Source organism: Mycotypha africana (assembly GCF_025528875.1).
Source record: "Mycotypha africana strain NRRL 2978 chromosome Unknown BDF20scaffold_2, whole genome shotgun sequence".
Taxonomy (NCBI): domain Eukaryota; kingdom Fungi; phylum Mucoromycota; class Mucoromycetes; order Mucorales; family Mycotyphaceae; genus Mycotypha; species Mycotypha africana.
In genome coordinates this window covers 3,362,639-3,384,838 of record NW_026515726.1, presented here as the reverse complement: position 1 = coordinate 3,384,838, position 22,200 = coordinate 3,362,639, and the positions used below count along the sequence as shown (strand labels likewise).

Genomic DNA, 22,200 nt, shown 5'->3' with positions numbered 1-22,200 from the left:
TTTCTACAACTCTTGTATCTATTAATTAGGTTCAAGCCAGTGTAGGGCTGGTTGGGCTACAGAAACATTACCATTCCGTAAGCTCAATATACAACGACTTATGCTTAGGCAAAGTTTACTCATGTGTTGCTGCTCTGCTCTCTAGTCATTTTCGATAATATTGTGTCGAAGTATAGGGATCGTCGATTGAATGAAAGTATTCTGGCAGTTGGTTATGATGCATTAGCAGATCCGGCTGGCAAGTCCAACGCACGCTCTCCATTCGACAGTAATATAGTTTCTGACTTTGAGAAAATGGTAAGTTATAGAGAATAGTTTCTGTTCTATTTCTGGTGTAGAAAAACCCATCATTTTCAATCAAATTCTATGCAGGAAAACATTCTGGATTACATATTTGTTATACTCGGCATAAACACATCTACAGTGAATCACCCAGTTGTATTGACGGAGACACCTTGTGTGCCTCAATATACGAGAACAAGTAAAAAAGCAAATCAAAGATTTAGCAGGGCCAGAAAGAGTATGTATACAGTATGTGCAAAGACCTGAGACGTTACCTTTTCTTTTGTAGGGTTAAACGAGTTATTATTTGAGAATTATAATATTCCAAAAGTAGCCTACGGTATAGATTCATTGTTCAGTTATCATTTCAACAATAAATGTAGCAGGAGCAGCCATAGCGAAGACAATGGAGGTCTTGTGATATCTTCGAGCAACAACACAACGCACATCATTCCCGTCCTTAGCAACGGACAGGGTATCTTATCAAAAACAAAACGTATCTCCTATGGAGGCACCCAAGCATCTGATTATATGCTCAAACTCATGCAGCTAAAATACCCTACGTTTCCCACCAAAATGACACCTGCTCAAGCTACTGAGCTTGTACATCAACACACCTTTGTGGCTCAGGACTATCAAGCCACTCTCAAGAAATTAGAAAAGAAAGAAACAATGGGAGAATTGGACCGTATCATTCAGTTTCCATTTATAGCACCCGTCATTGAAGAAAAAAGTATCGAAGAATTGGAACGACAAGCAGCGAAACGAGAAGAAAACGCGAAACGATTGAGAGAGGCAGCTGCAAAATCACGATTAGAAAAGTTAGTGGCGCGTGAGCAACAATTGGAAGCCTTCACTAATCTCAAACTAGCTAAAGGAACCATGAAAAAATCAGATTGGAATGCTCAGTTAAAAGAAACGGGGTTTAAAGATGAAGCCGATCTAGACGATACAATTCAGCAGTTAGAAAAGCAAATCCAACGTGCACGGAATAAAGAATTGGGCATTGAGGAAGTGGAAGAGGAAAAAGAACCACCCATCACGACACTTATTGATATACCGGATGATCAACTTGATGAGAATGGAAAGAAAGAGAAGCGCAAACAAAAACTGATGAAAGCAAACTATGACGCTCGACAAAGAGCAAAAAAAGCAAAAGAAGAAGCACGGCTTTTAGAAGAAGAACGTCAGCGTTTGGAAGAGGAAAAACGATTGAATGATCCTGAAAAGTGGGTCAATGAAATCAAAGAAAAGAGACAACGTGTTATGGATCGTATTAAACAACGTAAACGATTGGCATCTGAATTATCGGATCGTCGTTCGCGCGCTTCGCAAATTCGTATGAAGAATATCGCTAATTTGGCGAGTGATTCGCCTTCTACAACCATGGCAGGAAACAAACGTCGCCGTCGCGGCGGTAACAACGACGAAGACACCTTCGGTCAAGATGATGAGGACTGGGCCATCTACAGGGAAATCAGTAGAGAAGATGAATCGGACGAGGAGGAAGAAGATTTGTCCGAATTGAATCAATATGAATCGTTGTTACTACAATATGATCCGGAGTTCTTACCAGAGCATCGTTATGAAAATCAGTCCTCGCCTACTAATACCTTAATGCATCTGTTAGCAAGAGGCGTTTATCCTACTTACGATCCCCAAGATTTAGAACAAAGTTACCAATTGCATGTGAATATTGAGCGTGTCCGTGTACCTGAAGTGCTATTCCAACCAAGCATTATTGGTTTGGATCAATCAGGATTGATTGAAAGTGTGCAAAACATCGTGAGATCATTCGACTCGACTACAGTCAAAAAGTCAATGATGGCTAATGTCTTTTTGACTGGTGGATATACTAAAGTGATGGGATTGCAAGAGCGTATTCATGCCTCACTTCAATCTATATATCCTGTTGATACTAAAATCACTGTTCGTCGAGCACAAGATCCTATTTTAGATGCCTGGAAAGGAGCAGCAATGTTCGCTCAAGATGCAAGTAAAGAACAATTCTTTATAACCAAAAAAGAATACGAAGAGTACGGCTCGGATTATATAAAAGAACATGGTTTGGGAAACATTATACAGAAGTAAGCAATCTTTATTATTAATAAAAAGTGATTACCATGGTTCAAATGGCAGTAATGAAGGGCTATTGGGTTTTAAAGACGATGTAGATGATGATGATGAAGTATTGGTGGTATTTTTACTACTACTACTACTACTTTTTTCTTCTTCTTCAATGACGGCAGACATGGCAGACGATAACGTTTGTAAACGCTGTAATAAAGGGGCTGGGGGAGTTAGTGCAGGAGTAAGCTCTAGATAATTGCTACTCGATGAGGGTGATTGTTGTGTTGGAGGCGGAGGGGTTGTTTTTATCTCTGGTATACCTGTAGCAGATATATTAGTAATAGATGAAGAGCAAGGTTCGTTCGTGTCCAATTCACTCATTTTGAAAACAAGTGAGTCATCATCGTCCATCAATGATGAGTTGTTATTATTGTTGATTTCATCAGAAGGCTGCTCGTCATCTTCTTTTCTATGGTATAATGCTCTATTTTTCAACGAAATTGGCCTTGATAGATAACGCTGCAATTCTTGGTGACGGTGATAATCTTGGGGATAGGTAGAGTAAGCGGATAGATCCTTATCACAGCTGTTGACTTGTTGATAGCCATCTTGTTTGAATTGTTTCTTTGTAGGGCTCGGTGGCGCTATTGAAGATTGATGACCGCCACTTACCGTTGTTTGCGGTGGAGGAAGACTTTTCGGATGTAAAGGTGAGGTTATCGTGGGCTGATGATGAGAAACGGTAGTGGTTGCAACGAAGGCTAATTGACGTTGCTGTTGTGGCGTCGGTACTGGCGGTGAAGAATAATGTTGCGACATTATCATACTGGTAGATAATGAATCAGACAAGGTATCATGTGTTTCTCTTAGGCTCTGAAAATGGGGTAGCATTGACTTTCTTATTATCATACTATTACTATTACTCTGATCTGATACTGGTGGTTCGTGTTTAGTATTAGTAGAAGGCGTAGCTGTCGTTGTCGCCGATTCATTTCTATTACGATTAAACATACGTAACTCTTGACTGGAACCTACTAATTTCACAAAATCCTCTAATTCATCTGTCTCATCATCATGTTCTGTTCTATTAAAACTGTACAGTGAGCTGTTTTGGTCGCTTGTACGAGACCATCGACGTGTCATACTGATACTGGAAGGTGAACCGGACATCAGCCGATTCTTTGTTGCGCTGGAGGTGGATTTATACCTTTCAAAACTGGAAGAAAATTCTATTTTACGGGATCCAAATGATGAGCCTCCTCCGCCAGTACCTGTCTCTATAGGTTTTGATGTTGTACTATTACTATCTATACTCGTATCGTCTTCAGTAAGCGTTGTATTCATAGTGCCACTGGTTGTACTCAAAGTATTGGATAATATTGCTTCATTAGTACTGGTACTAACGGGATGACTGGCAGCGGTAGTATTATTGTTAGTACTAGCTCCTCCTTTCATGTTACTAACGGAAAAAATACAATCTGCTTGAGGAGAAGATGACAAAAAGGGCGATTTGAAAGGCGAAACAACGAATGTAGCAGAGGCACGCCTACTGTTACTAGTAGTGGAGGACGACGTGTTTGACCTTAATCTTTGCTGCTGCTCATTGTTGTCATAGGAAGAATATCGACTGTTAATAGATGTTGGGGGAGACCGGTTGCTCAACATAGATACTGGACGCGTAGATGGCCTGTTACTTGATTGCTGTTGTTGCTGTTGCTGTTGATATTTTGCTAATGTAGGTGTAAAAAACTGTTCATCCATGTCAATAAAGTGCGAGCTTAAATCCTTTTCTGTATCCTCAATCTTGAAGTCACAATTACGGCGATAAATGGCCCTTAATTTGAATGTACTAAGTGTATGTATCAAAATATTCTCTGAGTAAGTGAAAGAAGCATTTCAACATCTAATTATGAAAAGTGCCTATACACCCTACCCAATAGGCGTAATGATATCATTGAAATCGTAATTACTTGTGGGTTTCCGTGCATCACTGTTGAGAATAGCGGTTTCTAAGGATATGTCGTTCCTCGTCACATCAGGATGTTGCTGCTGCTCTGACGGTAGCGATGCGGATAGTCGATATCCTATGCTCAACAAATTCCTTATTGCATCATCATCACCTGCAGTATTGGAGTGATGTTTATGTATTTTGCGATACAGTTCGTAACTGGGTAGTAGCCGAATAAAAGAATGTAGAGCACGAAAAAATACAATAGATCGCTTATACAAGTTAGGTAGATCCACAGCATGATCAGGAAATGGATGTCTATATAAAAAAAAGAAAGATCATGATCCAATAAGTAATGCGTTCATGCAACATATATGCCTTAAATATGTGTCCAAATTGATATTAATCTATTACGACCTTAAGGATAGCTCCCATGACTCCAAATAGATACGATCAATAGGATAATGCGACTTATTCAAATCAATATAACTCCATCTCAGATTATCATCTGCTATCATCAATGATTTATTTGTTGAAGATAATTGCGATGTATCCAAATAAATATCGATTCTCATTGGCGGAGTTTCTTCTACTGTCTGTATAGCTAGATTTCTCCAAAATCTCAGCTCTTCTCTTAACAAATCGCTATCTTCCGTAGCAACATTGAACTTATTGATTTGTGTCAGTTGCTGTTTGCCAAATTCCTATACATACAAAGCGCCTTACTTTACCCATTTGTTCAATTTTCTACTAGTACTACTTGATGAACTTTTCAAACTCGTTCTCTTTTTAGCATTATTGATGTCTAAACCGAGACTGTAGTTATTACAAGCGTTGGGTGAGCAGCGTGCCTGGATAATAATTTGTGCTGTTTTTGTATAAAAATTCTAGAATGTTTTTGTGTAAGGTTAATAATTTCTGTTCCTTGCCTGTTCTGTCTCTATTCACTTTGATATTCTTCTTTCTTTTTTACTTGTATTATCTGATCTAATTTTGAGTTACGCGTACTTGTGGATGATGTAAAAGGGCTTTGTGGAACTGTTGTTGAGGAAGAAGATGACGACGGACGGGGAGCTTGAAGAGATGGCTGATTAAAGTTGGAATGCATAATCTATTGTTAAAATGTGAAAAACTGCAAGTGTAAAAGAGAAATATTTGATCACATAAACTGTTTTATCTATATAATCGTTGATGGGGGGTATCGTTAGATATATCTGCTATTGATATGTTGATTAAGAACTACGCCGGATCGTAAAGAAAAGATAAAGAAACAAAAAGTGGCGAATTGAATAGAAGGAGAAGATAAAGAAATAAATTAAGCGAGCTTTTGTTCTTTTTTGTCTTTAAAAATCAATGTCTTTCTTCGGTTTAGAAGAATGATACAGTGATTCAAAAGGAAACAAATCCAACTATGCAAAAAGAGAGGAAAAGCATTGAAAAAAAGATCAAGGGAAAAGCACCTTTTATTTTTGTGTTACTCCTCAGATCACGTGAAGCTACCATCATCACTATCATCGACCGCTGTAATCATGTCAACAGAAACGTAGTCATTTAGAGCAGCTAGATATATTTGAGAATGGGAAATCATCTAAAATAATGTATATTTACATTGTGTGAGTCCTTCCATTGCATACATATTGATAAACATCATCAATGCGATCCAACATGACTGACAGCGGCGTTCAAAACCCATCTGTATCCAAACCCGTGGATTTTCCAGTGTTTGTGAGTGTTCCCCTTACCCCTCTTCTTTGTTATACATCATTTAAATTCCAGATCCATGGAGATGAATGCGACAAGGTTCAATCAAGCAGAGCAGGCAGAGATAAGTGCTATGCTTGAACGAAAACAAGTAATAATGTTATTTTCTATTAGTTTATTGTAAAACTTCATGAAACTGATTCTCTTTCAATATCACCTTATTCTTCCTGTTGTCTTATAGATGGCCGATTTTGTTCATTTGTTCACTGACTTAACAGACCGCTGCTTCCGAGAGTGTGCAAACAATTTTACTACAAAAGCAGTGACAGGCAAAGAGGTAAAGAGGAAGAAAAATAGCCCCTGATCAATTACTGAGAAAAGACAGTATTGAGCTTACATTTCAATTCGATTCTCTCTGATTTGCAAAGGCTGCTTGTGTTCAAAAATGTGCTGATAGATTCTTGAAGCATTCAGAAATTGTTAGTAATCGCTTTGCAGAACTTAGTCAATCTGTAAGTAATATTTGTGAAGAATAAAATGCTGATACCCGTAAGGACATCACTTTCTAAACTACTACATACAATTTAGTTCATGAATAATACACAACAACAACAGCCCAACATATCGTTAGGGACGACATCAGACATGCCCTCTTCGTCAGGGTTATAGCTCGAAGCAATATATATCAACACTAACCAAGGTCTATCGCAGTACGGATCTGTTTATTGTACATAGAAAAGTTAGAAAGCTTGTAATGCGATTTTAATATAGTGTAATTATACATTTAAATATGGACAAACAGCAATTATTGTGGATTATTATGCAGTAGATCCATTCTTTAACACTTTAGCATTTGTACTAATTGGTGCTAGTTGAGTAACTGCTTTGAATATTAAGGATGACCTTCATATCACTTCAACAGCAAAACTATTTCATCATTCACCAGAGAACTATAAGCTTCCGCTAGTGTAGCTACTTTATCTGTCAATTCTTGATATCGCTAATCAAAACCATTTCAGTCTGCCTACCCTCCCAAATACCCAATCGATGGAATTACAATGTCCACATGACCTGAGTATAGCTCAACTCCTTTTATAATGTAGTAAACTACCTTGGAGAGAAAGCATTAGATGTGTACGCATATTCACAAATTTGATTTGCCAGTCTCGTCCATTCCAATTCTGCAAGGTGGTTTCGTGTACCAATTTTATGGCCTGCTTCATAAAAATTCATGAGAGTTTGAGTATAATTGATAACTGTATACGAATGACAAGAAAAGTCAGTTTGAGGTTTTAATCTTTGGAGAGTCTAATAGTTAGGAGTGGCTTTAGCTCGTCATTCAACAAAATGCTGACGATAGGCACATGAAAGTTACGCCATTTCTAATACAATATAGAAGTATAATCTAAAATATAGAGGAAACAAACCTTATCAAAATCATTTTTTGTCCAAGCAATAATGTCTGTATCGCGAAATATTTACCCCAGGACTACCTTTAGTAATATTGTTACTTGAGGGACCTATATGCATATTCTCGAATACTGGCGACAAAATTTGTAAAATAGGATTATTTTTTAATGACGATAGCTAAAGTTGAACTGAACTCTACTTCTTGTAGGGATGATCGTTCTTTTAATCCCATTGCTTTGTACTCTCAGGTTCTCTTAATATGCCGCTTCCTTTTTAATCTATCAATAGTCATGGTATCAGCATTAGGAGCGGCCAATATGTTATTGCTAGTAACAAACCAACCTAGGGGTTTTCAGAATTAGTTTTCTCTTAAGGACATAGTAAGTTTAATGAATACTTGATCAATAGTTTGGCAGAATGCAGCAAATGCTTCGGTTATATAAAGAAATAGTTTATTTGAATAGACCTTTATACCGTTGCTGAATAAGAGCGAAAGCACAATTAACGCAGCCCATCATATCCTTATACTGAATTTCGTTGAATGGAATCATAGGAATAACAGAAACCTTTTTGCACTTTAATCGACACGAAACATGCAGCAGCCCTTCGTACGTTCTAAACGGATATGTGAATATCATATCAGAAGCTTTACTCTACAAAGGAGAGAAAATACGTACAAATTCTTCTCTCCAACCCCCCAAAAAAAATCATTTGAATATGAATTGTACGTTCCATATCACATCGTGTTCATTGTCATCACAGTGCTTCTGTTTGCCTCTACTAACATCGTCATCTGACGTGCTATTCTGATGGTATACTAAATTAGGATTCACGATTTTCTTTCTTCGTTCTTTTCTTGCAGTACTATTGTTGGCTGTATCGTTAATTACAGTAGTGTTGGTTTTGATGGCAGTTGTTACGTTTCCTTGATTAGGTGATGCCATGTTATATCCAAGTTGTTCATCTAATTCCTGAAATGAGCATTCTAATTCAGTGCATATGGCATCATAGTGGTGTTTTCCGTCTAAAAATGGTATAATATCTGGATGAATAGGTTGTCCTGTTCTTTTATGTAATATCACAGGTCGTCGCGATTGCGGCAGTTGATTAAATTGATAATGGTTTCTCTGATGCTGTTGATGATGTAACCGATTGAAAATTGTAGTCGTCGCTGTAGTGGCAGCATTTGCAGTCTTATCAATGATAACATTGCTTCTGCTGCTGTTGTTATTACTATTGCTATTATTACTGGTTATGTGACTATTATTTATCATCGCATAATAGTAAGGTAGCCCTAATTGTTCAATATCATTTTCTTGATTTGTTGTTGATATACAAGTAAGTATTGGATACTTATGCACTCTGTATATTAGACCCTTTATGACACCAAAGGATATGAAACGTCTGCAAAAAATTCCAACTATATCAACAACAGATTTTCTGCCATAGTCATAAAGGAAACTACCTACCTTTCATCAATATTCAAAGATGCCACCTGTTGCTCTTCCATCCAACCTTTCACTGTGAGTCCATATTTTAGACCACAATATAATGCATATATTTTTTCTACCGAGATTTCTGGCGCATCTATTCTTACGATACAGTTTAGTTTAGAGTACCATTTTCAGGGCAAATCAACAATCCCTCTATGTTCTACCTGGTAGCATGATATATTTCTTACACTCTTGTGCAAGCCCATATTTAGGATCAAATAAACGGGTAATCTCTTGCTTAGCAACGTATATATTCGAATATTGGAAAATGTCTATAAGAATCACGCAGCCATAATACCTATGTAGAGAGTAAATTCTTCATAAGTGAACCAATTTTCAACCTGCAGAGTATATAATAGCCATGCATAGTTTAATATTTACAATAAATGTTCTATGCTTTGTCTAGCCCACTCTGCTTTTACGTTGGCCAATTCGGCAATGCGTTTAACATGGTGAACACCATTAATCAAACTGGCAATCTTTTGTATCGTAATATCCCAATTGCGGCTCATCATTTTTTTTATATCCACAGTGAATACAGGTACATGATAGTCATAAACCTGTTGTGGATTAGGATAGGTAGGAAATAATTTCAAATTAATAGTGTTGAACTCGTCTATATATCAACGATATTAAAATAAGCATATATATAGCTTTGCTATTGTAAAACATTATAGTAAAAGGAGTAACAGTCTTACTTATTGGTATTTGGCATTCACAATAGCTATTCAAGTCTTCAAACAACTGCTCTATCACGTTTTGTACAGTTTGCTGCTGTTGTGATGAAGAATCCTTTCCTCCAACTTCGCTTGATAAGAAGTTACATTCAAGCTGAGTTATAACAGAAGTACATATGTGATTGACTAAGTTGGTGTAGATTGTAAATCATTTCTCATGCATTTTTCTTTTACCTCAAGCCCTTCTAATACACGTGATAGTTTTGTGACAATAGCTTCATAGCTACTCGTTTCTGCATCCTGTTCAAACACAAAACATAAATTGAACCGGAATTCGTTTCGATAATGCTTATAACGCTCATGATCGTGAAGTACAACTGGACAGCCCATGACTTTGTATCCTTTAGTACAAATTGTCACTAATCGTTTGTATAACTGTTTCTTGGGTATAATGTACCCGCTGATCGCTTCAAAGTCGATAAGTGTTTTGCTGTTGTTACTTGTCGTCGTAGGATCATTCGTTACGGGAGACGAATTAGACTCAGGTGACATGGCGAAATTATTGTTATTATTATTGATATTGGTGACATCTGTAGTAACGGTGGTTGAGTGTAGTTGAGAAGTGATACTTCCTTCAGGTACTTGATGTTTGACTATGGTACCTTTGATAATATCAAAGACAGCATAAAATATACTATGAATACGAGGAAATCCTTGAAATTCCATGCTTTTGCTTTCATAGATGATAATGACTTAAAAATGTCAGGTGGAGAAAACCAGTGAAACTTTAATGCACAAGTTAATTGCTGATTTTGAAATCGAATATGTTCCACAAGCTACCTGTACTTCAACACCCTGCTATGGATCAGTCACTAGCATACACGTCCTCAATATGTTATAATTCCGATCTAGTTTTGATATTTGAGCATATAAGATCAATCGTATATTGATGTTAAAAAGTTGATAAAAAGAAATTCAGCAAGCAGATGAGAAAAGTATACGATACGAACGCTTACTGTTATCTGTTGAAATTTCTTAAGAAAGTAAATTGAAAATTCGAGAGTAGAATAGCGAAAGCAGAGTACTGCAAATTTATTAAACATTACGACAGGCATCTCTCAGTAAATCTCAATTATATCTATTTTGACTCGGAAAGCTTTAAACCTGCGTTTTCGAGTTCCTTTCGTTCTTCAACAGAAATATTTGGTATTTCATTCTGACTAACATTAGTCAATGTTCGTAATATTTCTCTGTAATCATTGAATATCAAGCGGCGATAATCGACTGTTTTGATTTGAGTAACCAGATAAACTAACAGGCGAGCCATTCCATGATGTCCGAAGGAAACTGAGGCATATTGAGCGACAAAACTCTGATAAAACTGATAAAATGGGACTTGAGCCTGGCGTATAAATTCAGAAGACATCTGCCAGGCATGTTCGAGAGCCAGCAAGTCAGTGGTAGATGAGCAAAGATAGTCCAGCCATTCGTCAATATGTTTAGATACATTGTCATCACGGAATAATTCTCGATCGGTGACCATGTCAATCATTCTACCTTCTCTATCGCCAATCAAAAAGATCTTCATAAGAGAAATAATGGCAACTTCGTGTTGAATATAGTTGTTATCGAAAAGTTGACTCGCTAGCTGTAATGTTCTCGAAATAACTACGGCCGGTTCAGCTCTTGACTTTTGGGCAATCTGAGACTTATCGAGATGGTATAAAGCATCAATAGGCGATAAAATAAATACACTCGTTATGAAAGAGTTGCTAATCTTGCTGTTGCTATTTGTGCCATCAACAGCAGTATTGTACATAAGTGTTTGGATAGGTCTACCGTCATATGTAAATAAAGCTTTGGAAAGTTGACGGTCCTTTTCTTCCTGTTCAAAGTAGAAAGGCTCCAGAACATCTAACTCCTGCTTTGAAAAAGAAAGTTGCAAAAACTCTTGTGACAGCCATGCTTCCACTTGACCACCGAACTGACGACTCACAACTGCACATTCAAGTTCTGATCTGTTTAATTCATTTTCGTTGACCCATAATGTTTCTTGATTATTGCCGTAAGTTAGCCACAACCAGAAAGCGTAGCGACCCCGTACATCTACTTCATGGTATTTCTTCAATCCATCAGTCATCGCTGTCCTCGACAGTTCGTCTCTTGCTTCTAGAATAAGATCACGGTATTTATGTTCTGCTTTTCCGCCACTCAGCGCAATGTAGGCAATGATGAATTGTATATAACGTAATATATGGTTTGATGTTGCATAACATACATTCTCTTCTTCTTGTACAACAGCTTTCCAAACATCACGAACAGTTTCTGCTTCAGGAGGAAATAACTCGATATGGGAAGCCCAAGCACTCAGGTAGCCCAAGGCTGATTCGACGAGCGGCTGATCCAGTCGTCTCTGAGCACGTAGTACGGCTGTAACGGCTGGTAAATACGCAACAGGTTGATGCCACTCTATAGCGTGGGCAGGAACACTTTTATGCGGATCAGCTGCTATGTGCAAAAGAACTTCCAACAGAGTCAGGGCAGCGGCTGCTCTTATACGCTCCTCTGTTGAACACTTATTATTAATCATCGCAGCACGCAACCACCCCATTATAGGCTCTTGCAAATCTTCTAACGATGGTAGGATAAACCCATAGCTAGCCAAAACGCGAATGAGTTTTAATGTTTCCATTTGAAGGGCGTATGCTTTTTGTTTTAGACTGTCAGTAGCCGCGATTTCTGGCGATGTAATCAGGAAGCGTAACATGGTAGTTGCTTTGCCAACGATATTCTCTGCAATCGTTTTACTGCCTTGAGCTAATGTGGTTAATAAGCGCACAACTGCTGTACTAGGGTAGTTTGAATTGTCTTTGTCATCCGTCATTGGCCATTGTGTCTTAAAAACTCCCCATTCGACAACGGGTTCGATTAACTCTGCTTCATCTATAGCTTCACAAACATCTTGACCTGACTCAGCCATGCACAACAACATACGAATCAAAGTCTCAACTGAAACCGGGTCGTTTTCAATTAACTCACTGCTATTGGAAGCTAATAAATATCGGATGCGGTCCAATATATTCATATGTATTAGACCACGAATGAGGTCCCGCTCAGCCAACTCAGCGTCCTCCATTTGATCTTCTATCTTTCTCGTTGATTGCCCGGAACTTTGGCGAACACGATCAATCAATTCTGAGAGCTTCTCATTGAGTCCCTTTCTTTCCAGCATTTTGCTGCCGCTTTTCAAAATGGGTTGGTGCAGATGGCCGAAGAATTGATTGGATTGTGACATTTTTGCTAATGTATCTTCCCAGGATGGCTCGTCATCTAATAGTAAAGCTGACAGCGCCTTAATAGCACTGACCAAAACAGCCAAATTTTTATCATCTAATGCAGAACGTAAGTAGATAATAGCTGCATGCTCTTTTCCAGTTAAAATTGTGTGGACATGGCTCCAAACAATAAAATGAGGCGATGCTGTATTCTTTATCATTTTTTTGGTATTGGTAATGATTCGAGCAATAGTATTCAATACCATTGACCGCTGAGCAGGTACATGACTACGCGTCAAATAAAACAATTCTGCCAAAGTATAACCTGCTTTATCAGGATCATCACCATGATGATAAAGACCTGTATGAGGCGGGATCCTGGCTGTATCATCAACAATATGCCCTTGCAAATCGAAGCGAGTTTTTCGGTATATCTTTTCTGCTTCACTGGCTTTGTTCTCTGGATGATCTTCCCTTAACTTATTTTTTCGCTTTTCTTCCTGTTGCTTCATCTCTTTTGTCAAAAAACGATCGTCTATCCATGCTAATTTATCGTATTCTGTTGGCACGTCTGCAAAATACTGTCTCTTCATTTCCAACAGATCATCGTTTTTTTCCTTTTTAGATTCATCCTGTTCTTTTTTGCCTTCATTTTCTTGCTGTTTTTGCTGTTGCTCCACGCGCAGATCGGAAGCAACCTTAATTCCCTTTTTCAATCCCTTCATTAAAATGGATATAGATTCGGGACTTAAAGTATTCATGATCTCTTGACGTGCTTCCGCTAACTCTTCGTTTGACATTTCTTCGATTCGCTTGATGTTTTCATCCTCATATATGGAGGAATTGTTCAGCAATAAACCGTTTGATTGTTGCTGCTGTTGTTGTCCTTCTGGTCTTACTTTAGGAGGTGTGTCGATACGTGGTTGCGTCATTTTTTCCTTCTTCAAACGCTGTGCGTCTAATCTCTTTTTAAATTCACTACGATGAACAGGCTTGGGAAATCCATTTTGATGATCTCGTGCAGGTTTATCGACGTTTTCATTTGGATTGGGCAAAGAAGGTACAGTTACTTTGCCAACCTCTTTCTCTGTGATTTCTCCTAATACTTGTCCAAGCATCGATGTTAAATCCAACACTTTTTTACTGACCGGTACATGCGGTTCAGGATGAGGGTCCATGACAGGTTCATATTCAACCTCTTCGACTTTGTTGTCTATTGTCATAGGCGTCTCCGCTTTGTCTTTACTTTCCGGTGCAGGAATACTCTCCAAGGAAGGCATATCTTCTGTGGAGGCATCCTCAAGTGTCGGCATAAGGTTTTCCAAACGGGGCATTGAAGAGGATGAAGAAGCTGAACTCACGTCAGGTGCCGTTGCAGTGGCTGTTCGTTCTGCAAACAGACTGCCTTTGTTTTTTGGAGAGCTTTGATCGACAGAAGGTGGAGCTTCTTTTCGATATACTTTAGCTGAAGGTGTAGTTTTATAAGCAAAGAATTCTTGCTGAAGCCGTTCTAAATCATCGTCATCGACGTTGAATTTGGGACGAACAAATTGACTCATTCTCTTCTGCACAAATGATCTAACGTAGATCTGTAAAATGTCAAGAAAAGAAAAAAGTTTAAAAAAGAATAATCAGATGGCAATGCACAAACTCAGAAATGCGCTTTTTGTCCTTATTTGTGTGATTCGCGTCTGTTGCCTAATTACACGCTTTACCAGAAAAAAAAAAAGGAAAAAAAAGGAAAGGCTCTCTAAGAGCTTGAATGAAAATTAGCCATTGAAACAAACAATGTCCCAAAAAAAGGGGCAACAACAATCGATAAAGAAACATTTTCAACGAATTGTCAAAACACAAGAGGTAGAAGTAGAGAAAGAGATCAGACTATACCCATTGTTTCGCAGAGTAAACGAAAAGACCACCAAAAACGAGAGCATAGCAATCGAAGCAGATCACCAGAAACAAACAATACCCTCTGTTTCAAATGACAAAGCTCCTACTACTGCTACGAAACCTGCGATCATTGCTGAACCATCAGCTGTTCTTAGAAAAGTAAAAGCGCCATTTATTCCTAGACCCGATCCATTTGAAAAGTTGATCAAGAGTGAGAAACAGAGGTTCTACGCAAAGCAAAAACAACAGAGAGAAGCATTGATAGAGGCTGAAAGACAGCATGACTACATTATAAAAAAGCCAAAGAAGTTTTCTATGAAAGAGATTGATCGCAAAATGACTTTGCACTATAATGACAGTTGGAAGAAAGACAAGTGCTGCAAGGCATTATTTGATCGCCTATCACACATCAATCATTCAGACCGAAAAGTTCCTTGGGTGAACAAGTATTGCCCGCATAGAGTAGAGGGACTAATGGGTTGTGTCACAGATCATGAGTATTTAAGAGATTGGCTAAATATGTTGAAATTGAAACCTGCTGCAACAGCGAATGATGTACAAAGGTGGTCAAAGGCAAAGAAGAAGGATAAACTACAACCGTCAGCCATGCCTTACAGAAAGAAGAGGACGAATGATGACGATACATATGATATGGAAATGATGGATGATAGCACGAATGAATTATTCAATTTAATGCTACTTGTAGGCAATCATGGCGTAGGAAAATCAGCAGCCGTATATACGGCAGCAAAAGAGGCTGGATACACAGTTTTCGAAATCAATGCCACAACAAGACGTGCTGGAAAGGATATTGCTGAAAAAATAGGGGAAATGACAGAAAGTCATTTGGTACGATTTGATGCTCATATAAAAAAAAGGAAAATCGACAGAGAAACCATCATCATCCGAGACACGGTAAAGAAGAAGAAGAAAACACTTGATATAGCAGAACATTTCAAACGATTACTCAATGTATCAACTCAAGAAGAGGATACAGAGGAAAATACGGGAAAACCTCTTGAGAAAACTGAGGTTACGGTTGAAGAGGATGAACAGGGGAAAATGCAGAATAACAATACTTTGAAAATGTTCTTTCAAAAGGCAGAGGAAAAACAGAGAGAGTTAGCAAAAACTCGACCGAAACAAAGTCTAGTTTTGCTAGAAGAAGTGGATATTTTGTACGAAGAAGACAAAGGGTTTTGGCCAGCCGTTATAGATTTATGCCAGAAAAGTAAACGACCTATCGTCATGACTTGCAACGGTAAGTAAATCAATTTTTTTTATACATTATTGTAATTCTCAACTGAAAAAGGCTTCTTTTTGTTTTAGAAACATCCAAGATACCCTTCGACAGCTTGAATTTTCAAGAGGTAATATTTTACGAGATACCCAAGAGGGACAGTATTATCCCTTATATTCACTTGATTTGTTATTCTGAGAATTATGTTGTTGATCCCGTTGAAATTGAGTATTTATGTAACATGCTCGAATACGATATTAGACAAATCATCAATACATTACAACTTTGGCTTAGTAAATCGACACAACAGGATGGATATATCATTTTTAACCACCTTTTTGCACATATTATGGGTTTTTCAGACGTGCTTTACACTGGTGATCCTATTGTGCTTATGGACAAACTGAAAGGGTTGGATGTGAAGACGAGGACGCTGTGTACACAGTATTACTTTGCAATAAGGAACAAACGTAGAGGTCGCAAGCCTACGGAAACCAATATTGATACTATCTGTCGAGCAATGCATAATCTAGCCTTTGCAGATGTATGGATCGGTCTAACAGATAGACAAAGACATCAAGTAAGCATGGGTCGTGCTGTATGAAAGCTGCATTATCTGTCTATTAATATCTCACTACTTCAGTTATACGATATAGACCAATATGAAATTGAGGACATAGTGAATGGGAATGAAGTAATCTGTAAAAGGGCAAGAGACCTTGACCATTGGGATCTAAGCGAAACCATTGAAAATACTATATCAATTTTAAATATGAATGGCATCAAAGATTTGACTTGGCGTGATACTCTGCTAAATTGGCCGCTCCATTATGAAACGTTGAAACATCAAAGGTAGGTACCGTCAGATGATCAGTCGTAATGGCCACCCTTAACTCTCTTTTTTTTGTCTTGTAGTGCCTCAGTGTCAAGAGACAGCATTGCAAGTTTAAGTTCGTTTATAGTAGACACGCCATATATCAAGACAAACGAGAAATTATTCATGAAGGAATACATGCCTACGATCAGAAGCTTGTGTGAACACGATGAAGCTATTATCAGTAAAGGCAGAATCAGCAGAAGTAGGAAAAACAGTAGATACATTCAATTGGAAGACGAAAATAGGGAATCGCTTCGTTGGAAAATAATGTAATGAAATAGATCTCCCATGTTTTGCGTTTCTGCTGTCATTGCTGGTTGTAACTGATGCAACAATAAACCGCACTCCTTTCAAATTTTTGCTTTTTAACATCTGTTCATCATCAACAGCATATATTAAGGTTCTCGTTCATGCTTAGAAGCCACTAAATCAAAAGTGCGTGTTTGTTGTTATTACCCAATCAAGTGTCAGTAATTTATAAAGCCCAAATTTTTAGGCCAGTTACCAATAAGGGATGTATGTGATACAGTCCCCCTTGATTTGTCAAAATGCTTGCATTTTATTTACAGCAAAGTAAGAGAACAAAAGAAAAAGAAAAAAAAAATTGATTGTATGTCTAATGCAATGCTATCATCCGAAAACCCAAGAGTGAGGGGAAAAAAGGGAAAGCCAAATTTTGACTTCTTTTTGCTTCTTCTTCTTCTCTCTCTCTCTCTCTCTCTCTTTCTCTCACTTTGAAAATCAGTCTTTTCTTTGTTTATTGCCACAACCAAAAACCATTACTTTATATAATAATATAAGTTAATGCCCTGATTCAACATGAAATATAGTGGATCGGTAATTGACACAAGAGCAGATCAAATATCCTTACACAAACGATCATTTCCGATATGTCCCAAATGCAACCAAACATGCTTGAAAGATGACCATTCAGTTATGAAAGCTTTTAATCAAGTATACCATAACCAATGCTTCGTTTGTGAGGTATACACAAATAGAAATTATACAGGAGAGCGGGCGAGAGAGCCTACAGAAAAAGGGGGGAACAGGCAAACCGATAAAAAATAAAAAAACTCAACACTTTGATTTAATGGATTGTGGAAGGGGAGACAAAACAAAAAGATGGTCTTCTCTAACGGAATGCTGGCTGTAAATACTTATTAACTTTTGTCACTCTTAGGATTGTCAAAAGCCCGTAGCAGATAAATATTTTTTAGTTGATGACCAGCCACAACACCAGACATATCAACAGCGTAAGAAGTTAGTCTTATGTGAATTTCATCATTTGAGTCGATTAGGTTTAATTTGCTTGACGTGTAACCAACCAATTACTGCTACAACAACCGCTGCATACAATTACCATCCAGAATGTGTGCAATGTCCCCTCTGTACAACCACGACATCAGATCAATATGAATTTAAAGGCAAAAGCTATTGTAGACTACATTTTTCGTTAATCCCAGAGACGCATTGTGCAGGCTGTACACAAGCAATATTAGATCAATATATAGAGCATCAAAGTCTGCCCAATCAGATATGGCATCCTGAATGCTATATGATTTTCAAATTTTGGAGCGTAAAGTTGTTACCAGCAACTTATTGGAAAGCATCAGGTAACATAAATAGTTTGCTTGTGTCTAAAATCACAACTGATACAGAAAAGAAACAGTTAAAAAACCGTTTATATTATCATGGAAGAAAAGATGTAGCGAACCTGATTCACATTCAAGAACAAACACAGAAGATTGTGTCACGCGTTTGGACAGATGTATCTTCCTTCGAGGAATCTTCTGCCAATTGTATATCAGATATGCTTTTGAACGTGGCTGCTGGGTCATTTATAGAGGGCATGAAAATGGCAAACCATTTCGTCCTGCATCTCGAGATACTTCTAAATGGACTAAACATTTTGAACAGATATTTATTATTACAAAATCAAGGTAAAGATTTTGAGCATACTCTGTTACGAAAGTAGAGGCAACTTGAAAATTAATGACAAAGATTATGTCTACTCTCTACAGAAATACAGTGCAACGAAGAATCGATACTGATCTGTAAACAGATTATACAATTTTTTCAATTACTCAGCACGCCTGCAGAACATGACGGTTCAATAACACAAGAGCTCCTATTGTTAGTGACCAATTTGGCACAAAATTTGAAGTTATTAATTAGATCTGGACTTTCGACAGCACTACGTTTGGTAGAGTATCTTATATTAATAGCGCATAGTTTAGTCATAATATCCTCTCAAATTGGACCCATTATTCCCCCAACATTGCTTAATGCCTTTGTTTAGACTAAAATTGCTCGTTCTGCCAACATTAGGAACGCGAATATGGAATTAAGGATGCGACTATTGAATTTCTCGATCAACTATCAGAGTTGGACAAAAGGCGTATTTGGATAGCAGGAAGACCTATGTTTAAAGATATGCCTAATCCATCTGTCGACATCGCCGGAATACCTGTAATCAAATGTAACGTTTGCCACCAAGACATTGCAAACATGGATTATTTTGTGTGTCAGCAGCAGACTTGGCATGTAAATTGCCTAAAGTGTGGCATATGCTCGCAATCACTGAATGAAAAATCCACGTTAGTAGTAGCAGATACTCCCTACTGCCGTTCATGCTGTATTGACAGTGATAGTACGAAAATAAGATACTGTAAACTTGTAACACCACTGGAACATAGCTTAGAAAGGTTGAAACTGTTCTTGGCTAAAATGTCGTTCGATACAACAGCCAGTCATATCACCATCCAAAGCCAGCCAAATAATGCAACTATCACTGAGGGTAAGCATAGAATCTTCAGTTTCAGTCTAAGAAGCAATATGTATATCAAACATTTTCTAATAAACTTACTATTATATACAGAGAACGAAGAAAAAGTGGAGTTGAACAAAAGCATTCCAACAAAAGTGAAACGTCAACATTCATTGTTACGAAAGCTCAAAAACAGAGTACAGGATCAGCAATCAATAAATACTCCTGGAAGAAGAAGTTCTATCAAAATCGGCCGCTTTGGTCGCCAATCAATAAACAGTGCTGATACTGTCAATAAAAGGCCAGTAGTTTCAGAGAAAAATAGTAATAGCATATTCATAGATACTGCCACACCGTTATATCCTAATGGGGAGTCCTCATCTATTTCCCCTACAAGTCTTGAACAGCACACACCAACAATAGTCGCGTCTCCAATAACACCATTGGCCCCACTATCTGTTACCTCGCAAAAGGAAAACAATCTCTATACTAGCTTCCGACGAACATTCAGTACAGACAGCCAACGAAAGAGACGAAGTTCGCTGATAAACGTTTTTGATAGACGCAAAAGAAAAGAATCCAGAAGAACGTCGGTGTCAACTGTTGATGAAGCAGGTGCCACTACTCTCTTCGAAAACATGTATTTTCCATATCTGACAACCTCTCAAGATTTTATCGTACGATATGCATCTATAGTCGCTCTCCAACCGCTTATGTCACCACCTATTCCTTTCAATGAAGTACTTTCTTTTATCAATTCTAATACAAAAAAAAAGAACAGTACCAATTCACGTAAAAAGACAGTAAATACAGCATTATTTTATACATGGGAACGACTTTTGATGAAGAACTTCAAACCATCATCCTCTCTGCTATCATCACCAATCCACAAAGGGGAAAAAGTGCCAGTTCACAAAACGATCGGAATACCGCTATCTGTTATCGCACTTCGCGATTATGAATTAGAATTAAAACGAAGAAAGAAAATACCAGAGAATGACAAAAAAGGCGTTGCTCTATTAGATATGAGTCCAGCTTTTATTGCATGTTTATCTGATGAGGCATTTATACCATCGTTTGTCAAAGGTTGCATTACGCTTCTTTTGAAATCAGGTAAACATACTCTTCCTGACATGATTATTTCTTTGGGAAGCTGCAATTATTAACATCGAAACTCTTTATCATTAAAGACATATCAACTGAAGGTATTTTCCGTAAGAACGGTAATATACGTCAATTACGTTTATTATGTGCATCAATAGATGAGTTAGAACCTGTCAATGCGGATCAAGCAACTATCGAAAACTTACTGGCCAATGAAAACTCAATTCAATTAGCAGCCCTACTAAAAAAATACTTACGCGAACTACCAGAGCCATTACTGACATTTTCATTATATGAGCTATTTATCCGCTGTGGGAGAATCGAATCAAAAAATCGCAAAAGAGCGCTCCATCTTGCGTGCTGCTTATTACCAAAACCAAATCGGGACACGATGCTACTCATTTTCTGTTGTCTGAAATGGGTGTCCAGCTTCAGTGAAATGAACAAAATGAGTATCACTAATTTGGCCCGCGTATTTGCCCCCACCATTCTGTTTGGTAAGACTGCAGTATCTAACAGTGCAGCTGAAGAAGCAAGACAGAGTGCCGAGGAAGAAATTAATGTGATTGAAACTCTGATACAGGAGGTGGATGAGATCTCAAAGGTAACGGGGATGGGAGCCATAATTTGTAACTACAGGAATGAAATATGATAGCACTTAATTAATCAAAGTATACAATCAACTGGTAACAATAGGTACCTTCTGATCTGGCTACGATTGCAATAGACAATGTGTTTCAATTTGATAAAAAGGACTTTATTAAGCAATACCAACAATTGCTTGTTTCAGATTCTGATGTAACCCAAAAATCCTCCAAAAGCAACCATTTTAATGCTTTCATCAGGAAGTCTAAGGCATTTGAAAGTTGTCTACAATTATCAGATAGTTCTGGCCCTGAGAAAACAGATACGTTGCTCTCGCCAGCAAGGTCGGAAAAGGAGACCAGTATACGGCGTAAACAACGAAGGAAATCCTGGTTATACACATTTTCTCATCACGTTGTTGCGTTATAAATTCAATATGTCGCATGAAGATTGGACATAAACATAATGAAATAAAAGGATTTCGTACCTCGTTAAGTAATGCGAGTTACTAGATTCACTCAGGACATTCTATAAAAATGATGGACATAGATAACTTCTCAGCATTTGCTGATCCCTTGGTTTGTTTGTACTGCTGGTCCCATAGTGGAGTCTTATCTAGACGTAAAACTGTCAATGGACGAGCTGACAGACGGTTACACAGGAAGTATGTTCATGGTGATTTAATTGCTATGCATATTTCTGCTTTCAATCAATTTTGGCATCAAGTGATAGCCTAGAATATAACGTCCTATGGTCTTGAACTATAGGAGATCAATTTTGAGGAACACCATCAGCTTCAAGTATCCTTTATTTTGTTGTTTCTGAGAACTGTATTGGCGGTATCATTTAAATCCTAAAATGTCAGTGTGACTTCAACTATC

The 22,200-nt window shown here is 37.8% G+C and overlaps 7 protein-coding genes across 7 annotated transcripts; 4 read left to right on the top strand and 3 right to left on the bottom strand.

Annotated features, from left to right (window-relative positions):
* Window positions 1-4: 4 nt before the first annotated feature.
* BDF20DRAFT_337377 (uncharacterized protein) lies at window positions 5-2,773 on the top strand. Its single transcript, XM_053075227.1, has 3 exons — window positions 5-297; window positions 373-481; window positions 572-2,773. Exons 1-3 carry the CDS (start codon window positions 295-297, stop codon window positions 2,371-2,373), a joined length of 1,914 nt encoding a protein of 637 aa, XP_052939889.1. The 5' UTR covers window positions 5-294; the 3' UTR covers window positions 2,374-2,773.
* BDF20DRAFT_910985 (autophagy-related protein 13-domain-containing protein) lies at window positions 2,401-5,408 on the bottom strand (the record flags this gene model as incomplete). The annotated part of the gene is made up of 5 exons (XM_053083768.1): window positions 2,401-4,201; window positions 4,286-4,618; window positions 4,715-4,968; window positions 5,032-5,187; window positions 5,274-5,408. 5 exons carry the CDS (start codon window positions 5,406-5,408, stop codon window positions 2,401-2,403), a joined length of 2,679 nt encoding a protein of 892 aa, XP_052939888.1.
* Window positions 5,409-6,080: 672 nt separating this feature from the next.
* On the top strand, window positions 6,081-6,670 carry BDF20DRAFT_910984 (Tim10/DDP family zinc finger protein; the record flags this gene model as incomplete). Its single annotated transcript, XM_053083767.1, has 4 exons — window positions 6,081-6,152; window positions 6,243-6,338; window positions 6,430-6,513; window positions 6,590-6,670. The coding sequence occupies 4 exons, from the start codon at window positions 6,081-6,083 to the stop codon at window positions 6,668-6,670; spliced, it is 333 nt and encodes a 110-aa protein (XP_052939887.1).
* Window positions 6,671-8,751: 2,081 nt separating this feature from the next.
* Window positions 8,752-10,307, bottom strand: BDF20DRAFT_815272 (nitrogen permease regulator 2; the record flags this gene model as incomplete). Its single annotated transcript, XM_053077065.1, has 6 exons — window positions 8,752-8,815; window positions 8,881-8,998; window positions 9,069-9,202; window positions 9,286-9,520; window positions 9,603-9,735; window positions 9,816-10,307. Coding segments are annotated over 6 exons (1,176 nt in total), but the record flags the coding sequence as incomplete, so codon positions are not given.
* A 357-nt stretch (window positions 10,308-10,664) lies between these two features.
* On the bottom strand, window positions 10,665-14,525 carry BDF20DRAFT_856162 (uncharacterized protein). The gene has a single exon (XM_053080292.1). It carries the CDS (start codon window positions 14,413-14,415, stop codon window positions 10,720-10,722), a length of 3,696 nt encoding a protein of 1,231 aa, XP_052939885.1. The 5' UTR covers window positions 14,416-14,525; the 3' UTR covers window positions 10,665-10,719.
* A 1-nt stretch (window position 14,526) lies between these two features.
* On the top strand, window positions 14,527-17,222 carry BDF20DRAFT_985804 (P-loop containing nucleoside triphosphate hydrolase protein). The gene is made up of 4 exons (XM_053085197.1): window positions 14,527-16,007; window positions 16,076-16,566; window positions 16,630-16,838; window positions 16,902-17,222. The coding sequence occupies exons 1-4, from the start codon at window positions 14,645-14,647 to the stop codon at window positions 17,134-17,136; spliced, it is 2,298 nt and encodes a 765-aa protein (XP_052939884.1). The 5' UTR covers window positions 14,527-14,644; the 3' UTR covers window positions 17,137-17,222.
* A 361-nt stretch (window positions 17,223-17,583) lies between these two features.
* On the top strand, window positions 17,584-21,916 carry BDF20DRAFT_856159 (uncharacterized protein). Its single transcript, XM_053080291.1, has 8 exons — window positions 17,584-17,847; window positions 18,044-18,476; window positions 18,567-18,803; window positions 18,885-19,066; window positions 19,192-19,660; window positions 19,742-20,743; window positions 20,821-21,338; window positions 21,431-21,916. The coding sequence occupies exons 1-8, from the start codon at window positions 17,683-17,685 to the stop codon at window positions 21,746-21,748; spliced, it is 3,324 nt and encodes a 1,107-aa protein (XP_052939883.1). The 5' UTR covers window positions 17,584-17,682; the 3' UTR covers window positions 21,749-21,916.
* The last annotated feature ends 284 nt before the right edge of the window (window positions 21,917-22,200 follow it).